Below are 23619 nucleotides of genomic sequence, written 5' to 3' on the forward strand. Positions count from 1 at the left end.
ATGGAGGCGGGGAGGAAAATAAAACTTGAACTTTCTATAAGACAAACTTAAAACCACAAGGGTTTATTTTTAATTCCAACTGCCTACAATTCTCACTTAAATTTCAGGAAATTAACCTTGAGATGGGGGTCAATCACACAGCTTTTCATTTATCTTATTAATTTGCTTTTTTTCTGTTTCTTTATAATTTATACCCATAGTACATTTTCATGGGAAGTGTAGTGGAGTATTAGCTTTCATGATCATCTGTCTTGTTAAATCATTGACTTTTTCCTTCATATTTTAAAACAGAAACAATAACCATATTATAGCGAGCCAAGCTTTTCCCCCGTAAAGAACATTTTCTTAGAGGAGAATAAATGTTATGGATTGTCTCTTAAACTGTCATGCTTGACTCTTTGATATTCAAGGCTCTGTGCGAAAAATGTAAAGGCTTTTTAAGAAGGAACAAATGGCAATAATAATTTTGTGATTTACTTCCAACACTTTTAACTATTCTCTGGAGAGGCAAGACCTAGGTTCAAGTCAGGATATACCAATTATTACTCAGATAAATGTTTTTAAACCTCCAAGTTTTTCATCTTTAAATTGGAAAAAAAATAATAGTATTTATTCCTTGTGATTGTGTGGATTCAAAATGATGAGCTTAATTAAATGTTTAATATAATAAGGATTAACAAATATTATCAGTTATCATTATTAACGTCATCATTGTCTTCTTCAAATGTCCAATGACATGAAAAAGGGAATAACATTAAGTGTGGGTTATTTAATTTCTTCCACACGATGGAAGGATACGAGGCAATGACTACTCTCAGCTTTGTAGGTGAGGAAATTAGGGCTCAGACAATTTGAATAAGTATTCCACAAAATTCCTAAGAAACAGAGCTGAGAAATTAAATGCATGTCTGCTCAGCAACAAACCTCATAATTTTCTAATGTGGAGTTGCTAAACACCAGAAATCCATGAAACTAAACTTGCTAGCATACAGTTTTTTGTCATTTGAGGAAATCATAGCTGTTAAAGATTATTTGAAGATTATTTTTTGCTGACTATTTAATTTGGCAATCCTTAATTTAGCTAATTTCCCCATCAAGAGCATATATTCTGATTATTGTCTAAATTCACTGGTGCCAGGCATCAAAGGACATACAATCTTTTGTTATCTGCATGTCAGAAGTTATAAAATAGTTAATATATAATTATTTGACAAAGACAAGATATATTTCGGCGGTATGTTTTTAACAAAGAAAAATATATCTTCAGCATTTTGACAATGCATGGGGTATGTATTAATCTTTTTTCTCCTATTACTTAGAAAGCAATAATATTTAAAAAAGAAGAAAATCTATGTCTAAAATATAGCTTGAACACTCTAAATATTGATGTGTTCTCTCAAGATACCTTGGACTAGTTTATTATAGGGGCTTGTAACATTTAGTGAATTTCTCTGTTTCCCATTTCTTTTTTACCAGCAGTAAATGCAAGTTTAATATGTAATGAATATTGGATCTTCACAGTCCACTTCTATAACTCCACAGTTTTGATGATAACTTCAGCTAAATGTTTGCAAGACTAATCTGAAAACATTTTGACATCTAACTACCCCAATCATAACCTATGATACCAAGAAAAACCTTCCTGTTAGGTAGAATGTTTGCAACTTAAAACCTTAGGCTGCTCCTGTGGTTACATGGTCTTGAGAAATTTAGATTGCAGCATTTTATTTGACCATAATTCAGTATTTCTATCAGCACTCAGGGAATATTTCATTAATGCCTATGATATGCCCACTGTTCTTGACACTGAGAGCAAAAGAGACAAAATGCTACCCTCATGAAATGAATATTCCACCGATGTATGATGAAGCACAAGAACTGAGGGCAAATTGAGCTGGTGGGCAGCTCACCAGCCACGGCTCCAGAAGGTCAGTTATTGTCCACTCACTGAATAAAATAAAGGGAGTCTGTGATTTGGCATAAAGCATAGCATTTGGAATCTGGACATCTGAATTTTAGGCAGTCTCTGACATTTTCCCTTGGTGCTAAGACAAGTCACTGAAACACTTTGGCATCCATTTGCCCATTGGCAAAGGTAGGATGAGGTCAGTTCCTCTTAATTTTCAGTCTTTGTGCTATGAAATGACTTTAATTTTCCTACACAATTGAGTCTAAATTTCATAATAAAGATCCCAACTGAACTAGCTTTAATTTCCCAGGTCTTATTTCCTTTGACTAAAACAAGTCCTCCCCTTTCCTGCTGGCTAATTCTTACTACTCTTTTAAGTCTTATTTCAAAGGAAGTTACCTTTGTGATATTTTGAGTTTGCCAATTTTCTGCCTTCATATATAATATAATGGGATACATATTTAGTATATTTAGAAGTGTTTCCTAAGGAGGGTCTTTTGGAAGTGGAACTACTGAGTCAAGTCAAATATGATAAATATTTTAAATTACCAAAATGATTTCCCCAAAACTTGAGATTCATCAGATGTAATGAGAACACTTGTTTCAAAAGATCATGTTTAAGCCTGAGTGTTATTACTTTAGTTTTTATTTTGGTCAATTGTTTACTTACGCATAGGACTCTACATCTCTCATAGATTAAGTTGGTTGGAAATCTCCACTTTGCTCATAATAATTAATTAATAAATATCCAACATATTGAACACAGAAAATATAGTGTTGTCACATAAATCAGAAGGACACAGAACATTGAAAGATGCAACATTTTTGAAAACATATGCTGATAATTATGAGCAGATGTATTTCAGTTTGATAAAAATTGAACTCACCTGATAGCTTTCTACTATTTTTTCTACAACATGCTCCCAATGAACAGATATCTCAGAAGATGATAAGACTTTTACTCCTACTGCTGTTGGGGCTTCACTGGGAGCTGAAATTTGATGAGAACATTGCATTCTTACATAAGATGCTTATATTAAGAAACTCAAATAGCACCATTTGCTGTATGAACGGATGAAACTATATTTTAGTATTTAAAATAGTTTTAATATTTCCAAAGGAAATAGTTCAATAATTTTATTACTTCTTCCTCTATTTTTATTTATGTCATGGCCATCAGTAATATATACACACACATATTCATATATATGAATGTTAATATAGAGACACATATACATACATATGTACACACACACTTTTACAAAATATGGAAATCCATAATAATTTCTCTGATATCCTTGAGCAAGAACCATAATAATATTTTATATTTCTTTTAATTAACTTGTTTATGAAAGCTTATGAATGCAAATCAAAATTTATTATTAATATGTTCAACTTATCAACTCTCTATATATTATTAAAAATAAGAAATTAGGTATTCCTTACAGAAAATTATACATTAACAATTAATTTTCAACTTTCTCATGCTCTTTGTATGAGCTAAAGATACACAGCAATACTTTCCTCTTTTTCTTTTACGTTTAAGCTAAGTTTTTTTTTTAAGATTCTTTGAAACAAGTTGTGACATTCACTCTTTCTTGGGCTCAGGAAAGCTTTTACAAGTCTAATCTTCCAACTGGGCATCAAGTCAAATATGTATCAAAAAGGCCTCTGTTCAGTGAAAAAAAAGTACTCTATATCCCTTACAAAAATTACACAAAAAAACTAAGGAAATCTTAAGCAGGAATGATCAGGAGTGATCAATTTTTATTGTCTTTTCTTAACAAGCCATAATTCTCTTTTATGCTAAAGTGTCCTGCATGTGAACACTGTTGTCTTTCCAAAACAAGGTAACTGCGTGGTGCTATGATTGATTTCTTAGCAGTAAAAGAGAAAATGAACATTTATACAAGTTTCGGCACATGCAGGTTTTATGAGGCTTTTGAAACATTTAGGAAAGAAATGTAATTAAATACAGATGGCCATAACTAAAGACATGACAAGCATGACCTTTACCTGATTACTTTAGCATCAAAAAATACATTAGGAATGATACTGGGTGAGAAGATAACTTGTAAAATATTTTATATTTTAATTTCTCTGTGAGTTGTACATATGTCATTCAAACTATTAAGATTGAGTCAAGTTATAATATTTTTTCCAAATTAGAGCTAGTTTTGAAAATGTAAAATTCATTACCGAGGATTAAAAAGTCCAGAATTGATTATAAATTTAGAAATTTCTACTTGTTTTTCTATGTGTTTTATCTTTCAAAAAGAGTGTGTGTACATAGATACATATATAAGATAGTTGTTTATGTTTGTATTAGAAGTAAAGATCATGGAATGATTTGAATATATACATTTTTAACAAATATGAAAGCTAAAAAATCTATGACTATAGAGCATAAACTTTCAGGGATAGCTAAATATTTCTTGTGGACCAAACATAATGTAAATTGGGTAAACTAACAAATAATGCTTTTCCTCTAAGAAATCATAAGAATATTTCACATAGCTTTAAGTTTTAAAACCCTTCCATGGTTGCTTGTCACACATGTGCAAAGTGAAACTTATTCAAGCACAAATGTGTTAGGTCAGAAAGCAATTAAAAGTTCTATTTTCTCTTTTAGTTATTAATTATTTACCTAGTGCACATGAGTAGAAAGGTATAATAAGGAAGTATTATCTTTTTAAATAGGAAAATAAATAATAAAAATGTAGTAACTTAAATAGGAAATCATAGAAATTAGTAATTACATTTAAAACTATGTATCATTTATCACAGATATATAAAGTTCTTCAGGAACATGATCAGTTCAATTAAAGTTTCTAGAAAAACAGAGAACCAGTATCAGTAATTTTATCCCTTTCATATATATTTTTATATACAAGAAAAAAACTTCAATTGGCCTTCTGACCCCTTTTCATAGAATTATGCCTAAATTCCCTTTAATAAAATTCCAGGATGCTACTGTTGATAAAGAATCTGCCTGCAATGTTTTGAGACCCTGGTTTAATCCCTGGGTAAGGAAGATCCCCTGGAGAAGGGAATGGCAACCCACTCTAGTATTCTTGCCGGGAGAATTCCATGGACAGAGGAGTCTGGTGGATTACAGTCTGTGGAGTCGCAAAGAATTGTACACAATTGAGCGACTAACACTAATGAACATGCTGCTGTAATGACAAAAAAAGTTACATAAATGCTACATTACACATTTTTAGTTAAATGGAGAAATTTTATAAAAACATATTATTAATTAAATATATTAAAGAGTTGGTAAACTAGTGAATTTTATGAATGAACAGGCACACTGAGGTTCTCAAATCTAGAGAATTTCTGACAGCAAAATTATAATTAAGAGATCAGGAATAGGGTCTAAGCCAATGATTTTAGTGGCAATTTAACTATCATAAACACAATATAAAGGATGAAAAATATTTTGGCAACATTCTTGTCATTTAGATAAAGAGACTGACATGCTGACTTAGCTCAAAATAATACTGAAAAGACTGCAAACAAAATGCCTACTAGAGAACCAGATTTTTAATCCCTCATCATGTCAGTGGGGCCTTTCTTTCACCTACCGTCTTGTGCGGAGTGGATGACAGCTGTGAGACTGTAGGGTCCATCTCCTTTGTTGTTGAAAGCTTTGACTTTGACTTGAAATGCAGTGGAAGGACGCATGGTCTCATCTTTATGGACATAGCGGCCAGTATCTGGATTAGTAACTGTCACTTTTTTCCATTCTTCTCCATCAAATGGCTTAAATGCCACTATGTAACCAAAATTGTTGCCATAGTGATATTCTCTTGACAATGGCTAAATAGAGATTGAAATGTTAAATAGGTTTAAGCAATACAGGTAACAGGAAGAAAATCATATGCAAGCAAAAATGCTACACATGGAAGCAAGCTTTCTGTAAAAACATTTTTATTTCCTAAGTGAGAGCTGCCTACAAAAATTTGGCACAAACGAGCTGCAACACGTGAGACTTTGTTTACCAAGTTCACTATTTCTGAAACACCCTGGGGGAGGGGTACCTCTCACTCTGGGTCTTTTTACTTTCAGTTTCTTCCATCAAGGGTGCATTCCCTGAGTCAAAAGGCTCTTCCCTCACTTTCTGAAGGCTAAAAAGCTACACAGAGTTTTGCCTGGCCACAGGATCTGCCATTTTAAGATTCTTTGCGCAATAATCCATATAATACATCCCCAGTTATTTTTTCCTTCTTTTACACTATTATGATCTACACTATATATTTACTGATTGTCTACTTTATTGTCTTTCTTGCCTAGTAGAACGTAAGTTTCATGAGAACAGGGTTATTGACAGTTTCATTTACCTCTTTATCTCTAAAACCTAAACAAAGTCTCAAGTAGTATTCATTCAATGGATAAGTTAATGACTTTCTTTAGGGTTGAAAGACTATAATAAGAAAGTTAACTATACCCTGGAATATCCGTACGGCAACTAAACAGTAGAAACTGGTCACAGAAAAAGAAAGAAGGAGAAATGAGAAAAAGACAGCATTGCCTCCATCTGCAGGTGACTGGCTAGGCACCCTGTCTGACTCTAATACTGAAGAAAGACCTCTGTTTTACATTTTCTTAGAGCTATTATTGGACTTCCCTGGTGGCTCAGACAGTAAAGCGTCTGTCTATAATGTGGGAGATGCGGGTTCGATCCCTGGGTCAGGAAGATCCCCTGGAGAAGGAAATGGCAATCCACTCCAGTACTATTGCCTGGAAAATCCCATGGACAGAGGAGCCTGGTAGGCTAGGCTCCATGGGGTCACAAAGAATCGGACACGACTGAGCAACTTCTTACATGTCAATTACTCAATAAAGATGTCCATGTCAGCCCTAAATTCTGACTTAAAACAAATTCTACTGAGGCCTGGCATGCTGCGATTCATGGGGTCGCAAAGAGTCAGACACGACTGAGCGACTGAACTGAACTGAATTCATCATTTAATCTTTTTTGGCCATTATATATTTGCTTTTTACACAGAAATATCACAGTTAAAGTGTATTGAGGGAGAACCTTTAATTAAGTACAACATAGCAGCTTGAATATCCTTATGTTAAACAGGGATGCATGTAAATGTACAAAGTTCAAAGGAAGAAGTTGTTCTTGGTTGCACAATATAGAAACTGTAAAGCATGATCACAAGGAGGTACATAACATAATTTTACATTATTAACAGAATAGCCTAACATTCCCGCCAGACTTTAAACATTTCTTTTTCTTATTGATAGTTCTATACTTAATTTTCCCAATTTAGTATATCAGAATTGGGCTTCCCTGGTGGCTCAGATGGTAAAGAATCTGCCTGCAATGTGAGAGACCCAGGTTCAGTCCCAGGGTTGGGAAGATCCCCCGGAGAAGTGAATGGTAACCTATTCCAGTATTCTTGCCTGAAGAATTCCATGGACAGAGGAGCGTGGCAGGCTACAGTTCACGGTATCTCAAAGAGTCAGACATGACTGAGCGGCTAACATATTAGAATTAGCCTCGGAGCTTTCAGAATGTAGTGACTCTCTGGTCCTGTTCTGAGAGACTTGATTTCAAATTTATGGTAAATGAGTTCCAATCTGAATGTTTTGACAAGCTTCTCATCTTATTGTGAGGCAGACATCTATACATGTTGAGAACATAAAACCTAAAGAAGTAAAATGTTCAAATTTTCTAATATCTTCACTTTTTGTGTATCACACTGTCACTAAAACTGTCAAATCATTTGAGATTCGAATGAAGACGAGGCAATTTTTCCCTAAATCCTACTTTAATATATGATGTAATGACAAGTATAAAATATGACTATACAATACAGAGTGAAGCAAACTTTGGCTAAATATCCACTTATTGTATAAATTAATTTGACACACATGAAGAATAAAACCTGTTCGTTATATCTGTAGTTTTCGGAATTTTTTGGAGTCTTAATTGTGTTCTTTGACCATCAGCAGAGATTAAATACTAAAAGTATTTAATGGATACATAGAGCTATATAAGGCATGTTATCTACATAAATGCCGGATATCTAATTCAGACACATTTATGTTATCAAAGTTTTCCCCATCCCCAATATCTCTGTCACTTCAAAAATCCAGCTAGGATGCATTATTTTCCAAACATTATAATCTCTGATATAGAGCTCCCTTTGGGTCATAAAATTTTAATAAAATATTTTGGATACCTTAATAATAAGTCATTTGTGGGGCCTTCTAAGACTGACCTATAGTGATAAATTACATGTGCTGATGAAAGTAAGTTTCAAATCAGAGAGCAAGGGCCAATTTAAAAACAGATGCTGATACAAAAGATTTTTAAACTGAATCTTTGAAATTTTGAAAGTCCAGAGCAAAAATTATGAATTGCAACTGGGTTATGAGGCCACAGTGAGTACAGAGTACATTTGTCTCTGGAATGAAAGAATTGAATGTTTATTTAATCTTTTAGGCCTAGCCCTATAGAGACTATAGCATCAATAATCTATTTTTGCATAGGAATGGCACACTAAGCCATAGTAAATTAGGCAAAATCTGGCATGCATTAGAGAAAAAAAAATATTTTAGTAATTTATTCTTATTTGTTTTTGAGGCATTGTTGTTTATTTCAGGAAACAAAATAGGTTTGAGATTAAGTGTAGGTAAAGCAACAAATAACATGTGCAACTTCTTAACACTTACCGCCCATGTTATGGTCAGTTCTCTGTTGCTTCCACCCCCACCTCCTACATCTGAAGGAGCCACATTAGGTGCTGAAACAAACAAATAAAACCACAAAAGAGAGGCCATGTGATTTTTTTCTGATGTTAGATTTCTTATTCACTTAGAAACCATACACATTTTTTTTTCTTTTACCAGGAAAGACAAGCTGCACACAATATGCTCTATTATAATGACAATGCCCCAGAGTTGCTGTAATAATCCGATTTTCTGCCAAGATAAAAATTAATTCAGTGCTATAGGAAATGTGCTGGTTTCCTTCACCAAAAGGTAATGAAGCAAATTTGCCTTCCCTTTTTAAATTATTTTCTGTGTCCTTTCTTTTAATATGATTTTGAAAGATTGGACACATTTTATTGGGAAAATATTTCAGAGCTCTTGTTTTGAACTCTATAAACTTCTAACAACATACTGTTGGGTTAGTTTCATGCCTCAGTCTACAAATAACTGTTAAGAAATGGAACATGCACGTTAACATAGGATTGTGCTTCCCAAAGATATTTGGAAACATTACAAATCTAATACTGTTCTTGTGTTCTCATTTTCAATGCCTAAATCTCTACAGGAACCCTGTCCTGTCAGGGTTCTCCCTTACTTCTATCTTTTTATAACATCACTCGATTTTTCAGTGTCTCTACTGTAGTGACCATCCTTTGAAATCTCTCAGCCTTAAAAATCATCCTATAATACTGCTTTACACTTAACCTCCAAGCCATCTCACCCTTTCCTGTCACTGAGGTGCAAAGAACTGATACATGACTTCACTCTATAATCACTTTTTAACGATGCATAATCTGTTTTCTATGTCTTCATATTACTGAAATCACTCTCTCAAAAATCACAAAATTGCTTTTAACTACCAACTCCAATGGCTTTTTGTTTTTCTCCAAGTTATTCTCTCTCCTATCAGATTTGTAGGTGGTTCACTGGCAAAGAATCTGTCTACAATGCAGAAGATGTGGATTCAGTCCCTAGGTTGGGAAGATCCCCTGGAGAAGGAAATGGGAACCCACTTCAGTATTTTTGTCTGGGAAATCTCATGGACAAAATGAATGTGCTGGTTTACTTCAACAAAAGATAGTGAGGCAGATTTGCCTTCCCATGTTTTATTTATTTGAAAACCTATAGTCCATAGATTACAAAACAGTTGAACACGACTAAAAAATAAGATTAAATACTGTATCTTATTGTAGGCTACATCTTATTGGATTTGCATCTGATTGGAGTTTGTGTGTTTAAGTATAAATATTGTGATGACATACAAGTAATTTCAAAAGTAACTCCAGAATAATTTTTATACTGGAATTTGTTGAATCAGGTATTGCCTTCATCAGGGCAAGTATTATTTGCCAAAGCATTTCACTATAATCCTTTTTATTATAATCAATATGAACCTTTCTTATTTAGAAAAGATCTAAAAATAGTCTGCTTATGTTATAGTGAATGTTTTTCCTATTTCATAACACTTATTCTAAAGATAATTTTGCTCTTCAAAGATCATCCATTGAGTTCATTATGCTGAAAACAAGACAAACAAAAGCTCAGAAATAAAAGTAGCTCTATCTCTTAACAGAGTGTCTTATACTTTACTTGGAATAATAATTGATTTAATTTCCTTCTTTGAGCTTTAATGTTCAGTTGTAAATTTAGCAGCTAAGGGACATTTTTTTCACAAGGGAATTGGACTACACATCTGACATGAATCTGAGCAACTAGCTGTTCTGTATTTGTATTTAGTCCTGCATTGGACTTGGTCAGATAGTGATTCCGTTCAAGGAAGTAAATTACCCTGAGCACAAGGAAGTTTATTTAACTTTAGGCTCCAGGGCATTTAACAGTGAGCAAACTAGGTGTTCCCTTAATGATAAATCATTAAAAATAATTTTAATAAATATTTTGAAAAATATAAAGTTCTTGAATTAATCACAAATAAACAATTTAAAGTACTGAGGTTTTTTAACTCATGCTTTTGCCATGATTTCAGTCTAACAGTGATTCCTTAATGACGTTTATAGGATGGCTTTTGAATTTTAGTTGTAGATCTAGAAAATATTTAAAAAGAAAATCAAGCCAATACCATGATTCATCTTTCCTAAGTTATGAAACTAATGCTGTCAATTTTATTTTTAGATTTAGCACTTAAATAATTTGCATAGAAGTACCTTTGGGGACTTTAGCATTTTATTTAACAATATGTAAATCACCTTGGGACATATTCTAAATTATAAAAATCATGTAGTAGAGGCTCTTGACAGAATATATTGATTATTCAGTTCTTATTAATTATTGCTTTAATTTAAATAGCTATTTTTACAGAGATAAAGTTACCATGGATATATTGGGTCAATCAAATACAGTCATTTGGTTTTTTCCATAATATCATCCAGAAAAACTTAAATAAACTTCCTGGCTAACCCAATAGCTTCTTATTTTAATTTGCATCAGAATTTGTGATTTAAAACAAATTTTTTAGTAAGAAATTCAAACTGGCAAGTAATACTCTAGAATTTAGCCAAACAAAGCGATTAAAGTCTTACATCTGCTTTTATTCTATCTGTAAATATATTTTCTTTCTGAAGAGATTAATAAAATTAATAAAGTCAAAAAATTAATAAAATAAAATGAACTGCACATTTGGATATTCAGATGAGTTGCCCATAACCCATGATCTACTGTTCTCATGGTGGAGCACATTGCTAACAATTTTAATGAATCTACCATGTTAAATTGATGCTCTTTACAGGTGAGGAAGATCCCCTGGGGGAGGGCATGGGGACCCACTCTAGTATTCTTGTTGGAGAATCCCATGACAGAGAAGCCTAGCAGGCTGTGGTCGATAGCATTGCAAAGAGTCGGATAAAACTGAAGCAATCTAGCACACACGCATCAGATAAAAGAGATATAGGGTCTGAGATAGTTCACAAAAATACTAATGTCTTTAGGGCTTATCAGGCCAAATTTGTTGTTTGCTTATTAATCTAAATTTTGCTGTCAAACAGGAAATTATAAAGCATGTAACAAAGTAAATTTGTTAATTTCTCAGTGGAATGTTAATCTAAAATCAAGTAATCTGGAGAAAGTTCAGATGGGCAGAAAAGAATGCTACAAACTGAAATAATCATAATAAATAGTAAATGTATTACTAATATAAAGACCTCAGATCAATTATGGATATTTCATTTAAGTGAAAGAATGAACACTTCCCAGTTTATCTCACTGTATTAAAAACAAAAGCATCTAATGCATATGTTAACTTTATTTTGAACAAAACAAATTGCATTTATTAATGGATTTGTCTATATTTTTATATACAATTATCACTGTAGCTTTGATCACTACTTTTCTTTTCACTATCCTCTATTAATTTACAACTTCCAGAACCATCCTCTTTTCCTTCTTATTCCTCTCTTTTCCTACAAATAATTTTAAGTACCACTTATAGATACTAAGCTGTGCTAAGCACTAAAGTTACAATATGAATAAAATCTGATTTCAGTCCTGAAGATGCTAATATAGTGCAAGCTAAATATGTACAACTAGTTTTAATTCATATGTTAAATATCTACAATGTATTACAAAATCCCCAGTAACAGTTTGCTGGATGAATGTATGAAGTGAAAGTCGCTCAGTCATGTCCGACTCTGTGTGACCCCATGGATTGTATAGCCCATGGAATTCTCCAGACCAGAATACTGGAGTAAGTAGCCTTTTCCTTCTCCAGGGGATCTTCCCAACCCAGGGATCCAACCCAGGTCTCCCACATCCATCCACAAGATGGATTCTTAACCAGCTGAGCCACAAGGAAAGCCCAAGAATACTGGAGTGGGTAGCCTATCCCTTCTACAACTGGGGTCTCCTGAATTGCAGACAGATTCTTTGCCAACTGAGGTATGAGGGAAGGACGAGATGAATTTATGAATGCATGTAAGAAAGTCCAGTGTATTAAGACTCATAGAACTCCGAGAGGATTTTTATGTATCACACCTAACTGGGTACTCAGGTTAGCACTTTAAAACAAGATTTTTCTATTGTATTATTAGTGACAGCTACTGAAGTTAATATAGTATCTTACTGGCTATTAAATATGTTCTTGATATCATTCTTCTCCTTTATCAAACATATCTAAAAGATAAAAGTATATGAAAGAGCAGAATATCTTCATTGGACATGAAATTTAAGTTCTAAACATGGTATGAAAGCGTTGATTCCAGTGTTATAGTATTTTTTCTCTTTTCCTTCTTAGTTGTGTCTGGTAAATAAATGGCAAAAGCTTTTAAAGCAAACCGGAGTATACCATTTTAGGATACTGGCTTGCCAACTGTACCTACAGAGCTATTAACCATAAGGGTTTGGTCTTACAATGACACATCACTTTGAAGGATGCTTTTGTTATCTCTCATTTACAGTCAAAATTAAATGGGTTACAAACACATCTTCTAATTCTTCATTTGGGACCATCCATTTTATAATGCACTTGTCTGAAACCAAAGAATATACCCAACTGTGCCTTGTGATCTTAACATTAAGTAATTGGACAGATAAGGGTGTATGCTGCATTAGATAATGTCCTGTCTTTCAGTCAGCACAATGAGGCACACAGTACCCTTCCCATCAAATGGGAACTAGCCTTTATCTCATATAACAAATGTTGGCATCTCTTAGAGACTTGATATAATGGTACATGACAAGACAAATAACCCCCTGTTTCAGAAAGTATTTTTTTGTACGGGTAAAAAATATAAATGTCCAATTTTATGAATACTCAATTTTTCAAAAACAGGATGAAAGAAAAAACAGCAATTAAAGAGAAAGTCTGTTGAATTTTATTGTATTAAATATATAGACATATTCTTGTAAGATGATTGAATTTATATGATTCTCTACTATGTTTAGAAAAATGGAAACATTACCAAAGCTGGTGATTTATTACAGAGTAGATAATATTTTTTATAAGCATATTAAAGCATAAAATGAGCATTGAGATCATAATAAAAATTTGATTCAGCAAATATTACATGCTGGAAAGTACTGACTTTGCTTTCCTTACATGTTTCTAATCATTAAAAGATTTCATAAGGTAAATAATTTCCACTTAGAGGTGAAAAAATTGAGGTTTAGGGAGGTGGAGTAATGTGTCTCCAATCACAGAGATTTTAAATGATGGAACTAATATTCTACTAAAGGATCAACATCCCAGAACTTTAATACTGCACATTGTCCTTCTAGGAAGTTGTTTAGGAATAAAGCTTTTATTATTACAAAGCCCTTAATTTGAATTCCAGCTCTGCTTCACATTAACTGAATGGGATCTTGACTTCTTTGTCTGTAAATTAGAAATAATAATACAAGTGAATAAAGTTACTGTGGGAATTAAATTGAGCAATGAAAGTAGAGAGTTTAGCACTCTGGGATAACACACAGAAAGTACATAAATGATAGTAGGCATAAAGTTAATTAATGAAGGATCTAAAATACTTTCTTATGAAAGGTTAACAAATGTATTACAGAATATAGGTTTTATTTTTTCACAATTGAAAGGAATGCATCATTTCACTATGTCACTATGGAGTCATATCTTGCATTGTGAATGACTGTTACTGCTTCGTGTGTCTGTTTTGTGTTTGAAGGCTTTTAAGAGAAGTTGTTTTCCAAGCACACTAGAGAGAGAATTAAGTCCTTAACAAAATACATTTCAGCAAACATAATGTTAGAGGTGATACTTCATGAAGGTGATGCCAAAAGTTATTGGTTGAAAGTAATAACCTTACCAAAATTTTAGGTTTGATATCACTCTGAAACAAATTGTTCCAGCATTTCTAAAGATATGAAAACATTAAGGTTGGAAAGTCTTCGGAGTCACATGAAAACTCCTGGCAAAATGTACATCAAAAAGTATTCTAGTCTTTTAAATATAATATTAAATATAAATTATATTCAGAGATTCACATATGAAACAGTTAGATTAAATCTTTCTCTCTGAACATTTTTATTGTTGCTCTTAAAAACATTTCATTTAATTGATTCTATACTGAGATTAAAAAATCTAAATTCTTATGATAATTCTGGCCAGATGATCAACCAAAGTATATTAAAGCAATAAGTTTTGAAATAAATAATTTTTTGGTAACAAAATTTCTCAGAAGGAAAAGGGAGGGTCTACTAACATCATCAATGCCAGAGAAAATATCTTCCCTCCCCATGAACAATGTTATTTTTGGATTAGAATTAATTCACATTTTACTGGTCAACATAGGACAGAAAATTAATCAAGCTCTATGAAATTAGAAAAAAAAAAAGCTTATATCTAAGGTAAATCTGTTATAATTTTAAACTGAAATTGGTTTATTTTGACTGACTCAATCATTTGATATTTTTGCAATTTTATTTAGAAAATGAATACTTATTGAAGCAAGTACATGACCTCTCAGCAAGAATTATGTGGTTTAAACCACCTGTCAGATAATGTCCCAGTTCTTTTTTATTTTTGATTTTCAAGAAGGGACAACTATGTTCAATTCATCACATAGAAGCTTCTATTACAAACATATGAGGCTTTAATAATAAAAACCAAACTCAAGGATCCTGGCTGTCTGGTATCTGCATTCTCTAAAGCTGCAATTTATATTATCTCTGTATCCTAATGAGATTTCTGTGAGGTAGAGTAAAAGAAACAATTGTGTTCATTTCACAGGTGGATATATGATGGCAAATAAAAAATGTTATTTAAGTCATATGTTTCTGTAATTGAGAATGAAATGTGAACTTCTACTAGAACACTAATAAAATTTCATGTAAATGACTGTGCTTTTAAAACCTGCTTGAGAAACCACCTTTAAGAGAGAAAGTTGAATGTATCAGGTCTAGATCTGAATTCTGAATCTTGAAAATAGTTATACCAACCTAGGCAAACTATTTAGTGTCTCTGAGTCTACTGCTTATTAATGAGTATTGGATTATAATACCTTCCATTAAAACTATTAAAAAGCTAAGATCATGGCGTTTGGCCCCATTACCGCATGGCAAATAGAAGAGGAAAAGGTGGAAGCAATGACAGATTTCCTCTATTTTGGCTTTAAAATCATTGTGGCCAGTGACCACAGCCATGACATCAGAAGACAATTGCTTCTTGGCAGGAAAGGTATGACAGATCTAGACAGTGTGTTGAAAAGCAGAGAAATCACTCTGCAGACAAAGGTCAGTATAGTCAAGGCTACGGTCTTCCTAGTGGTCATGTAGTTTTGTGAGAGCTGGACTGTAAAGAAGGCAGAGGGCCAAAGAATTGATGCCTTTGAACTGTTGTGCTGGAGAAGACTCCTGAGAGTTCCTTGGACTGTAAGGAAATCAAACCAGTCAATCTTAAAGGAAATCAACCCTGGATATTCATTAGGACTGATGCTGAAGCTGAATCTCTTATTTTGGTCAACTGATGTGAACAGCTGAATCATTGGAAAAGTCCCTGCTTCTGGGAAAGCTTGAGGGCAGAAGGAAAAGAGGGCATCAGAGGATAAAATAGTTGAATGCCATCTCCGATCAAATGGACATGAAGTTGGGCAAACTCCAGGAGATGGTGAGGGACAGGGAAGCTTGGTGTGCTGCTGTCCATGGGGTTGCAGAGTCAGACACAATTGGGCGACTGAACAATAACAACAATATAATACCTACCTCAAAACATTATTAGGAGGACTAACTGAAACGTATGTGAAAATACTCAGAATAGATCAGTATTTTAGTGTTTCTATTCTTTTTTTATTATAGAATCATCTGTTTTATCTGGTAAACTACATGAAGTTACATGAAACTTTGAGAGTTTACTGATGGCAGTCTTCGTGAATAATTTAGCTTTAAAAACTAAAGACAGTACAATTCATAATTATATTTAGAAGTTAGGCCAAGGGATTGATGTAGCCAGAAATGTGGATAAACGTTATTAAGATATCACAGCAGAATTTTAATGGCGTTCTGTCATCCATTTAAAATATTTTTCGCCAAATAAAGCACTGAAGTTTGGCAAGGCATAGTAAAAATAAACAGACTCAGAGAGTCTACAAAACATTTTCTTTTTCATAGACAAGGAATGATAAAGAAAAGTTATTATTAGAATCAGAACAATATTTTTGCCCAGAAATGCAAGGGAGAAGGAAAACAGAGTGGAATATTTCTTGTATGAACAGTTATTAAAATGGAGTTGGTTTTCAGCATAAAAATTGAACCGAAATGGGAAGAATAGCTATGGTTGAGCTGAAAAGAGCACATTTAGAGTGACACTTAATACTCAAAAGAACATAACTATTTCTAAGGTGCTCTGACTCCCCAGGTGTGCAGATCTGACAGTCTCCTTCCTTCACTTTCTCTCCACAATCTGCTCATCCTACTCTCCTGCCCATACTTTCATCCATGTGACCATTCAGTTATAAATGTCTCTGAAAGACAGAAAAAAATGCGAGCCTTCTAGATCAAGGAAACTGTTTACATGACTCTGCCTGGTTAAGATTCAAAATTTACATTCTAAAATTTATATTCTAAATGGGCTTCCCTGGTGGCTTAGATGGTAAAAAATCTGACAGCAATGTGGAAGACCCAGGTTTGATCCCTGGGTAGGGAAGATCCCCTGGAGAAGGGAAAGGCAACCCATTCCAGTATTCTTACTTGGGGAATTCCATGGACAGAGGAGCCTGGTGGGTCCATGGGGTCACAGTCAGACATGACTGAAAGACTAATACTTTCACTTCTATTCTAAACGCCAAATTCATTTAAGTAGTGTCTAGAGGATCACAGACTTGCCTTTATTTACCTCTTTTCCATTAGTTATGTAAAAATATTTTAAAGCTTTGTATCTTCTCTTTTGATTTTTGACTTCTTGGCCCATAATGTGCACACATGTGTGAAATACATATATATACATTTTTAATTACTTACTTCACAGCATTATTTCTAAATATGTTCAATTATGTATTAAAAGTAATCACTGAATTTATAAAACTTTTAAATTTTAAAACATTTTTTCTACATACCAGCGCCATCTGTTTTAATTTTGTTTGATGGTATACTGGGCTCTCCCATACCCAATGTATTTGTTGCTACCACACGAAATTCATATTCCATCCATGGGATTAAATCCACTGCTCTTGCTGCCTCCATGTTTCCTTCAATAATTGGGGGATCTAAATAAAACAAATATTAAATAGAGAATATTAGTTGAGTAATATCACTCTTATAATTCCCTATTTTTATTTTACTCTTTTGAGAAAATGGCACATATTCCACTAAGTCAAATATAAATAAAAACTAGGATGACAACATGTTAATTACATATAAAGAATTGGAAGAGAGGTCCTTAAGAAAATCTTAGACCTTAGAAAGACAGACACACATATGTATCATTTATTTAGTAAGTATAGGTCAGGAGCACTAAGATTCTGCTCTTCTAACTGACTCCCAGTTCAGGTCTTTGCTGCTAGTCCACCGCCTACACTCTGAACACTGAGAATATGTATTCTGAAGACAGAATCCAGAAAAATTCTTGATGCGAGGGTATGATTCAGGAAGTTAAAATTTTTCTGGACTCAAACTGATATAGTGTATGGGTGGCAAATGATTGATTAGTACAGTACCTATATGTTTATACCCTTTTGTTGTTAGCTTTTTAGATTTAAACCCAAATCATTTGGGGCAGTTATTAATAAATGTTAAAATAATTCATTCAGATTTATTTAATATTCAGAATTTATGCTACTAGATATTAACAGGAAAATTATACCTTAGGGGTAAGATATGCTTCAAGATTGTTTATTTAATTGAAGTATTAGAAAACATTCAACCAAGGCAGGACCATACATTATTTTCAGTTCAGTTCAGTTCAGTTCAGTCACTCAGTCCATGTCCGACTCTTTGCGACCCCATGAGTCACAGCACGCCAGGCCTCCCTGTCCATCACCAACTCCTGGAGTTGACTCAAACTCATGTCCATCAAGTCGATGATGCCATCCAGCCATCTCATCCTCTGTCGTCCCCTTTTCCTCCTGCCCCCAATCCCTCCCAGCATCAGAGTCTTTTCCAATGAGTCAATGCTTCGCATGAGGTGGCCAAAGTACTGGAGTTTCAGCTTTAGCATCATTCCTTCCAAAGAACACCCAGGGCTGATCTCCTTTAGGATGGACTGGTTGGATCTCCTTGCAGTCCAAGGGACTCTCAAGAGTCTTCTCCAACACCACAGTTCAAAAGCATCAATTCTTCGGCGCTTAGCGTTCTTCACCGTCCAACTCTCACATCCATACATGACCACAGGAAAAACCATAGCCTTGATTAGACGGACCTTTGTTGGCAAAGTAATGTCTCTGTTTTTGAATATGCTGTCTAGGTTGGTCATAACTTTCCTTCCAAGGAGTAAGCATCTTTTAATTTCATGGCTGCAATCACCATCTGCAGTGATTTTGGAGCCCCCAAAAATAAAGTCTGACACTGTTTCCACTGTTTCCCATCTATTTCCCATGAAGTGATGGGACTAGATGCCATGATCTTCGTTTTCTGAATGTTGAGCTTTAAGCCAACTTTTTCGCTCTCCTCTTTCACTTTCATCCAGAGGCTTTTTAGTTCCTTTTCACTTTCTGCCATTAAGGATGGTGTCATCTGCATAAGTTAGTTCTTATAAAATATTTTTTAGGGCTTCCTTAAAAAATTCTCCAACGGTAAAGAATCTGCCTGTCAATACGAGTTCAAACCCTGGGTTGGGATGATCCCCTGGAGAATGAAAAGGCAACCCACTCCAGTATTCTTGCCTGGGAAATCCCATAGATAGGGATTATTTATCTATTTATTTATTTATTAATCCAGGTAAGCAATATTTCGGTGGACATGGCTTAGCCACTAAACAACAACAACAACAAAATACTTTCACATGTCTTTAATAATCAATCTACACATACATATGCATCTAAAACAGATATACATCATTTATTTGAAAAATGTGTTCCCTTAAGCTTGCATATGACTCATTATCTTATTACTTAGGGGATTCCTAAATTTTTATCTAACACTGCAGACCATGAATACATAGCTTTTTAAGATACTGTACCAACTGCCACCATAAATGCTAAGCATCACAATGTCAGTTTCTACTTTTGGACAAATTCCTATATGGCTCAGCCTATCCCATGTGTCACGATGCCACATGTGGCAGAACTCTCCTAGACACTAATTTTACCATCCAATGTCTTATTTTGTTAAGGACTTGTTTTATATATTTGACATATTTTTGACATTCTGATTAAAACATTGGCTTTGCTTTTGCCTTTGTTTTAATTCTGCCTCTTTATCTTCTATCTCCTCCACCATACTCTCACACCATATCAGAATCTGTTTGTCTTATTTCATATATATAAGAACTAATTTTAGGTAATTGGAAGAGGGAAGATGAAGTTTTGAATGTGCAGGACTCTTCACAGAGAAAGGGAAAACACAGGGCTCATTGTTATGACACTGGGTAGAGTCTTCCTCACTAGATGCCTTTTAATGATTTTGAGCTTCCATGATTTGAATGGTGATTGTCCCTCCCCCGCCAAAAGATATGTCTATGTTCAAATCACCAGAACCTTGAATGTGACTTTGTTTTGCAAAGAATTTATCAATCATTTTAATTTTAAGACTAAAACCAAGTTAAAAATCTTTGGCTAAAATCATCCTGGATTATCTAGATGGATCCTAAAGCCAACGACCAGTGTTCTTATAAGAGAAACACAACAAGGAAACATTGAGAAGAGGAGGGTGAAATGTGACCACAAAGGCAAAAACTGAAGTGAAGCAGCCACATGTGAAGGAGTATTTAGAGCCTCTGGAAGCTGGAAAAGGCAAGGAATGGGTTGTTCCCTGAGATCCTTGGAGGCGGTACAGCACTGCCAGCACCATGATTTTATACTTCTGTTGTAAACCACCGAATCTGTGGTAACATGTTATGACAGCTGCTGCTGCTAAGTCGTTTCAGTCATGTCCAATTCTGTGTTACTCCATAGACGGCAGCCCACCAGGCTCCCCCGTCCCTGGGATTCTCCAGGCAAGAACACTGGAGTGGGCTGCCACTTCCTTCTCCAATGCATGAAAGTGAAAAGTGAAAGTGAAGTCACTCAGTCGTGTCTGACTCTTAGCGACCCCATGGACTGCAGCCCACCAGGCTCCTCCGTCCATAGGATTTTCCAGGCAAGAGTACTGGAGTGGGATGCCATTGCTTTCTCCATTATGATAGACCTAGGGAATTAATACTGAGATTTAGAGGCAGAGACTGGTGGAAATATCTGTGAGTTTGTGAGTTTGGAAAGTACAAGTTAAAAAGTGTAACAGAAAGGTCAAGGAGGCTTATGCTGCAAAACCCCAGCCCCATTTAAATGTCTGAAGAATGGAAATGTTGAAACTGTTCTGAAGGTCCATTCTTGGCAAGGGCATGGTGCTCTCAAGATGGTAAAACCTACACTGGGGCTTTTCCAAGCAGCTGGGCAGTCAACAGGTAGGGGTAGGTGAAGTCTGGGTCAGAACAGGAATACCCTGATGGATGTGCGGTAAAAACTGCAGCTGATAAACTGATTCCAAACATGCATGAAGGTCCAATACTAAAATATCTCCAAACAAATAGAAGCTCAGGAGTATGTCCTGAGTAGAAAGTCATACTTGACTACAGAACAGAAAATATTTGGAAGAATGGTGAGAGATAAAGAAAAATAAACTGGAGTCAATTTAGGGTAAGTTTTAGATTCCAGATGAAGATGTAAGGTCTGTGACTAAATGAAGTCTGAGGTAAAGAAAGAAGAACAAGCAAAGAGCCTTGGAGTTACATTACAACCAAGAGAGGACAGGCCTCAGTGGGAAACCCTTGGTCCAGTGATGCAAATGACTTTCAAAACAGGAAATTGGAAGTGGGTGTTAGGAAGATAGACTTTCAAGATGTACCTTATGAATAATTAAAGAAAGAATTTGACATCAATAAGCTAATAATATATCTACAAATGTAGCTAAAGGTGTAAAAGCTCCTCTTTTTAAGAACAAAAACCAGTTATGATCATTCTTATTAATATACACTAACCTCAGCACCTATGAGATAGTAAGTATCTAAAACAAAAAAGTTTTTGTCATATCTTTACAATACTCCCTGTAGAAAACCATTTATATAAGTAGTAGGGCTAATCTAGCAAAAATGACTAATACCAATCATTTTAGAAAAATGTGTCTAGAATTAAATGTGGTTCTGTATCTGGCTTGCTTTCCTTCCCTAGAAGGGATCAGGACTTTTGACTCATACCACATCACAAGAACAGGATTTAAAAGTTTGCTTTCTAATTTTTTTTTTTTTTCTGTCCAATCTTGAGCTAAGCAGCCCATATCATCATTTTACAATTAGAACCTTAAGATCGGCTATGTCCATACCAGGCCATACTTATAATATATCTCTATGTCCCACTTATTTACTCCTATTTGTCATTTATGGATATATATCTCCATATATATGTTTGTATTTAAAAGTACTTGATAAATATTTGTAGAAATTGTAAATAAATACAAATACAGAAATTGTGCTTATTTAGAGTCTACAATGTCTCAGCACAACCATGTGTATAACAATCACTTTATTTTCTCCTTCAACCCTGAATCAGGCAGCCTACTGATAGTAGAAAAGAGGGCATTATATTACTTGAACCCTCCAAAAAATATCCATGCTTTCTGGCTTTTATATCTATATTAAACTCATAAATTATCCTGCCTTGTCTAAAGCAGAGGATAAAGCTCGTCCCCATTCTCTTATGCTCTCTCCCATTCTGTTTAATTCTGAGTTGGTCCTTTCTGATTTCTCTCCTCCACTGCTACTGTGTTTTACCTCATTTTTATTCATTTTATTCATAGCCCTAAATGTTCCTATAAAAGGATTTGTACCTCTTGTAATTTTATCCAATCCCTTTAGCCTTGGTAGAAGCTACTGGATGTATTTTATTTTTCCAAAACCACCCAAACAGATAGGTTGGAAGGAAAGGTCATCTTTCCTTTGGAAAGAGTTTCATGCCCCTAGCCAAACAGACAATAATCAGGAGCAGAGGGACTCTGTGCCACCTTTCTTCAGCCAAGTCTCTTGCAACCTGTTTGCTATTTCTGGAGTCAGAAAGAAAGGTGAGTACTTTGCACAACAGAGGCAAGTACCCGGAATTAGGACTGAGAGCTCAAGTTCCTGAGTTTCAACTGAGTCAGTTCAGAGTCAGGTTACTTTTTACGGATATCAGTGTAGAAAATCAGAGTTTTAACTGTATAAGGTCAGAGGCTTCTCTCTGTTTAAAAAAAAAAAAAAAAGGTACAATATTATATTGAAGGAAGAAACAGACAGAACAGGCTCCATCTTGAAAGCAGGACTTCATCTTGAGCTGGACTGTGGACTTTGAGCTATATGCCCAGTATTAATGGAAATGACATACCAACTGGAAAACCAGATCCTCCCCCCTCCAACCCCCTCCACCATGGAAGAGCCCCAGGGCTCGTATATAGACTCTCCATCGCCTAAAAGAATACACAAATTATCTGTGTAACCAAATAGAATCATAAATTCTATTATGCTTATTGGGGTATGACCATAGGCTTGTTGATAATTGTCCACTGTTAACTACCTAGGCTTAAGGCATATGAATCACGGGTTAACTTTGATTGTATCTTTCTTTTCCTTTGCTCAGACTAGTTTCAGAGAATTTGGGTAGGTGGATTTGAACACGTACACTTAGGGTATACAAGATTTTCACAAAAACTGGTCGGTGTCCTTGGCTAAGAGGAGAAGCTGCTTGGGCCCGCAGTGTAATAAACTGCACTTCACTATCTGCCATTGTCTTTCTGAGTGAGTTTGTTTCCTGGAATGCGTGGCTACAACATTTGGTGCATTGGCCAGGAAACTCCTTACTTTGAGGAGACAGGTCTCATTTGAGGCCACCCAGAGGCTTTGTGGCTTGAATCTCTTAGAGGGG

General features: G+C 34.7%; 1 protein-coding gene across 3 annotated transcripts in view; it reads right to left on the reverse strand.

Moving 5' to 3' along the window:
- CNTN1 (contactin 1) overlaps positions 1-23619 on the reverse strand; it is a 417338-nt gene that overhangs the window by 62021 nt on the left and 331698 nt on the right. For all 3 annotated transcript variants that reach the window (XM_042246873.2, XM_060412756.1, XM_060412755.1), the window contains 4 exons: positions 17653-17802; positions 8603-8673; positions 5497-5731; positions 2797-2900 (listed from right to left, as the gene is read on the reverse strand). In XM_042246873.2, the coding sequence (XP_042102807.1) occupies positions 2797-2900; positions 5497-5731; positions 8603-8673; positions 17653-17802 (560 nt within the window). The remainder of the gene's footprint in view (positions 1-2796; positions 2901-5496; positions 5732-8602; positions 8674-17652; positions 17803-23619) is intronic.

The sequence above is a fragment of the Ovis aries genome, chromosome 3 (genome assembly GCF_016772045.2).
Source record: "Ovis aries strain OAR_USU_Benz2616 breed Rambouillet chromosome 3, ARS-UI_Ramb_v3.0, whole genome shotgun sequence".
In the NCBI taxonomy this organism is placed as follows: domain Eukaryota; kingdom Metazoa; phylum Chordata; class Mammalia; order Artiodactyla; family Bovidae; genus Ovis; species Ovis aries.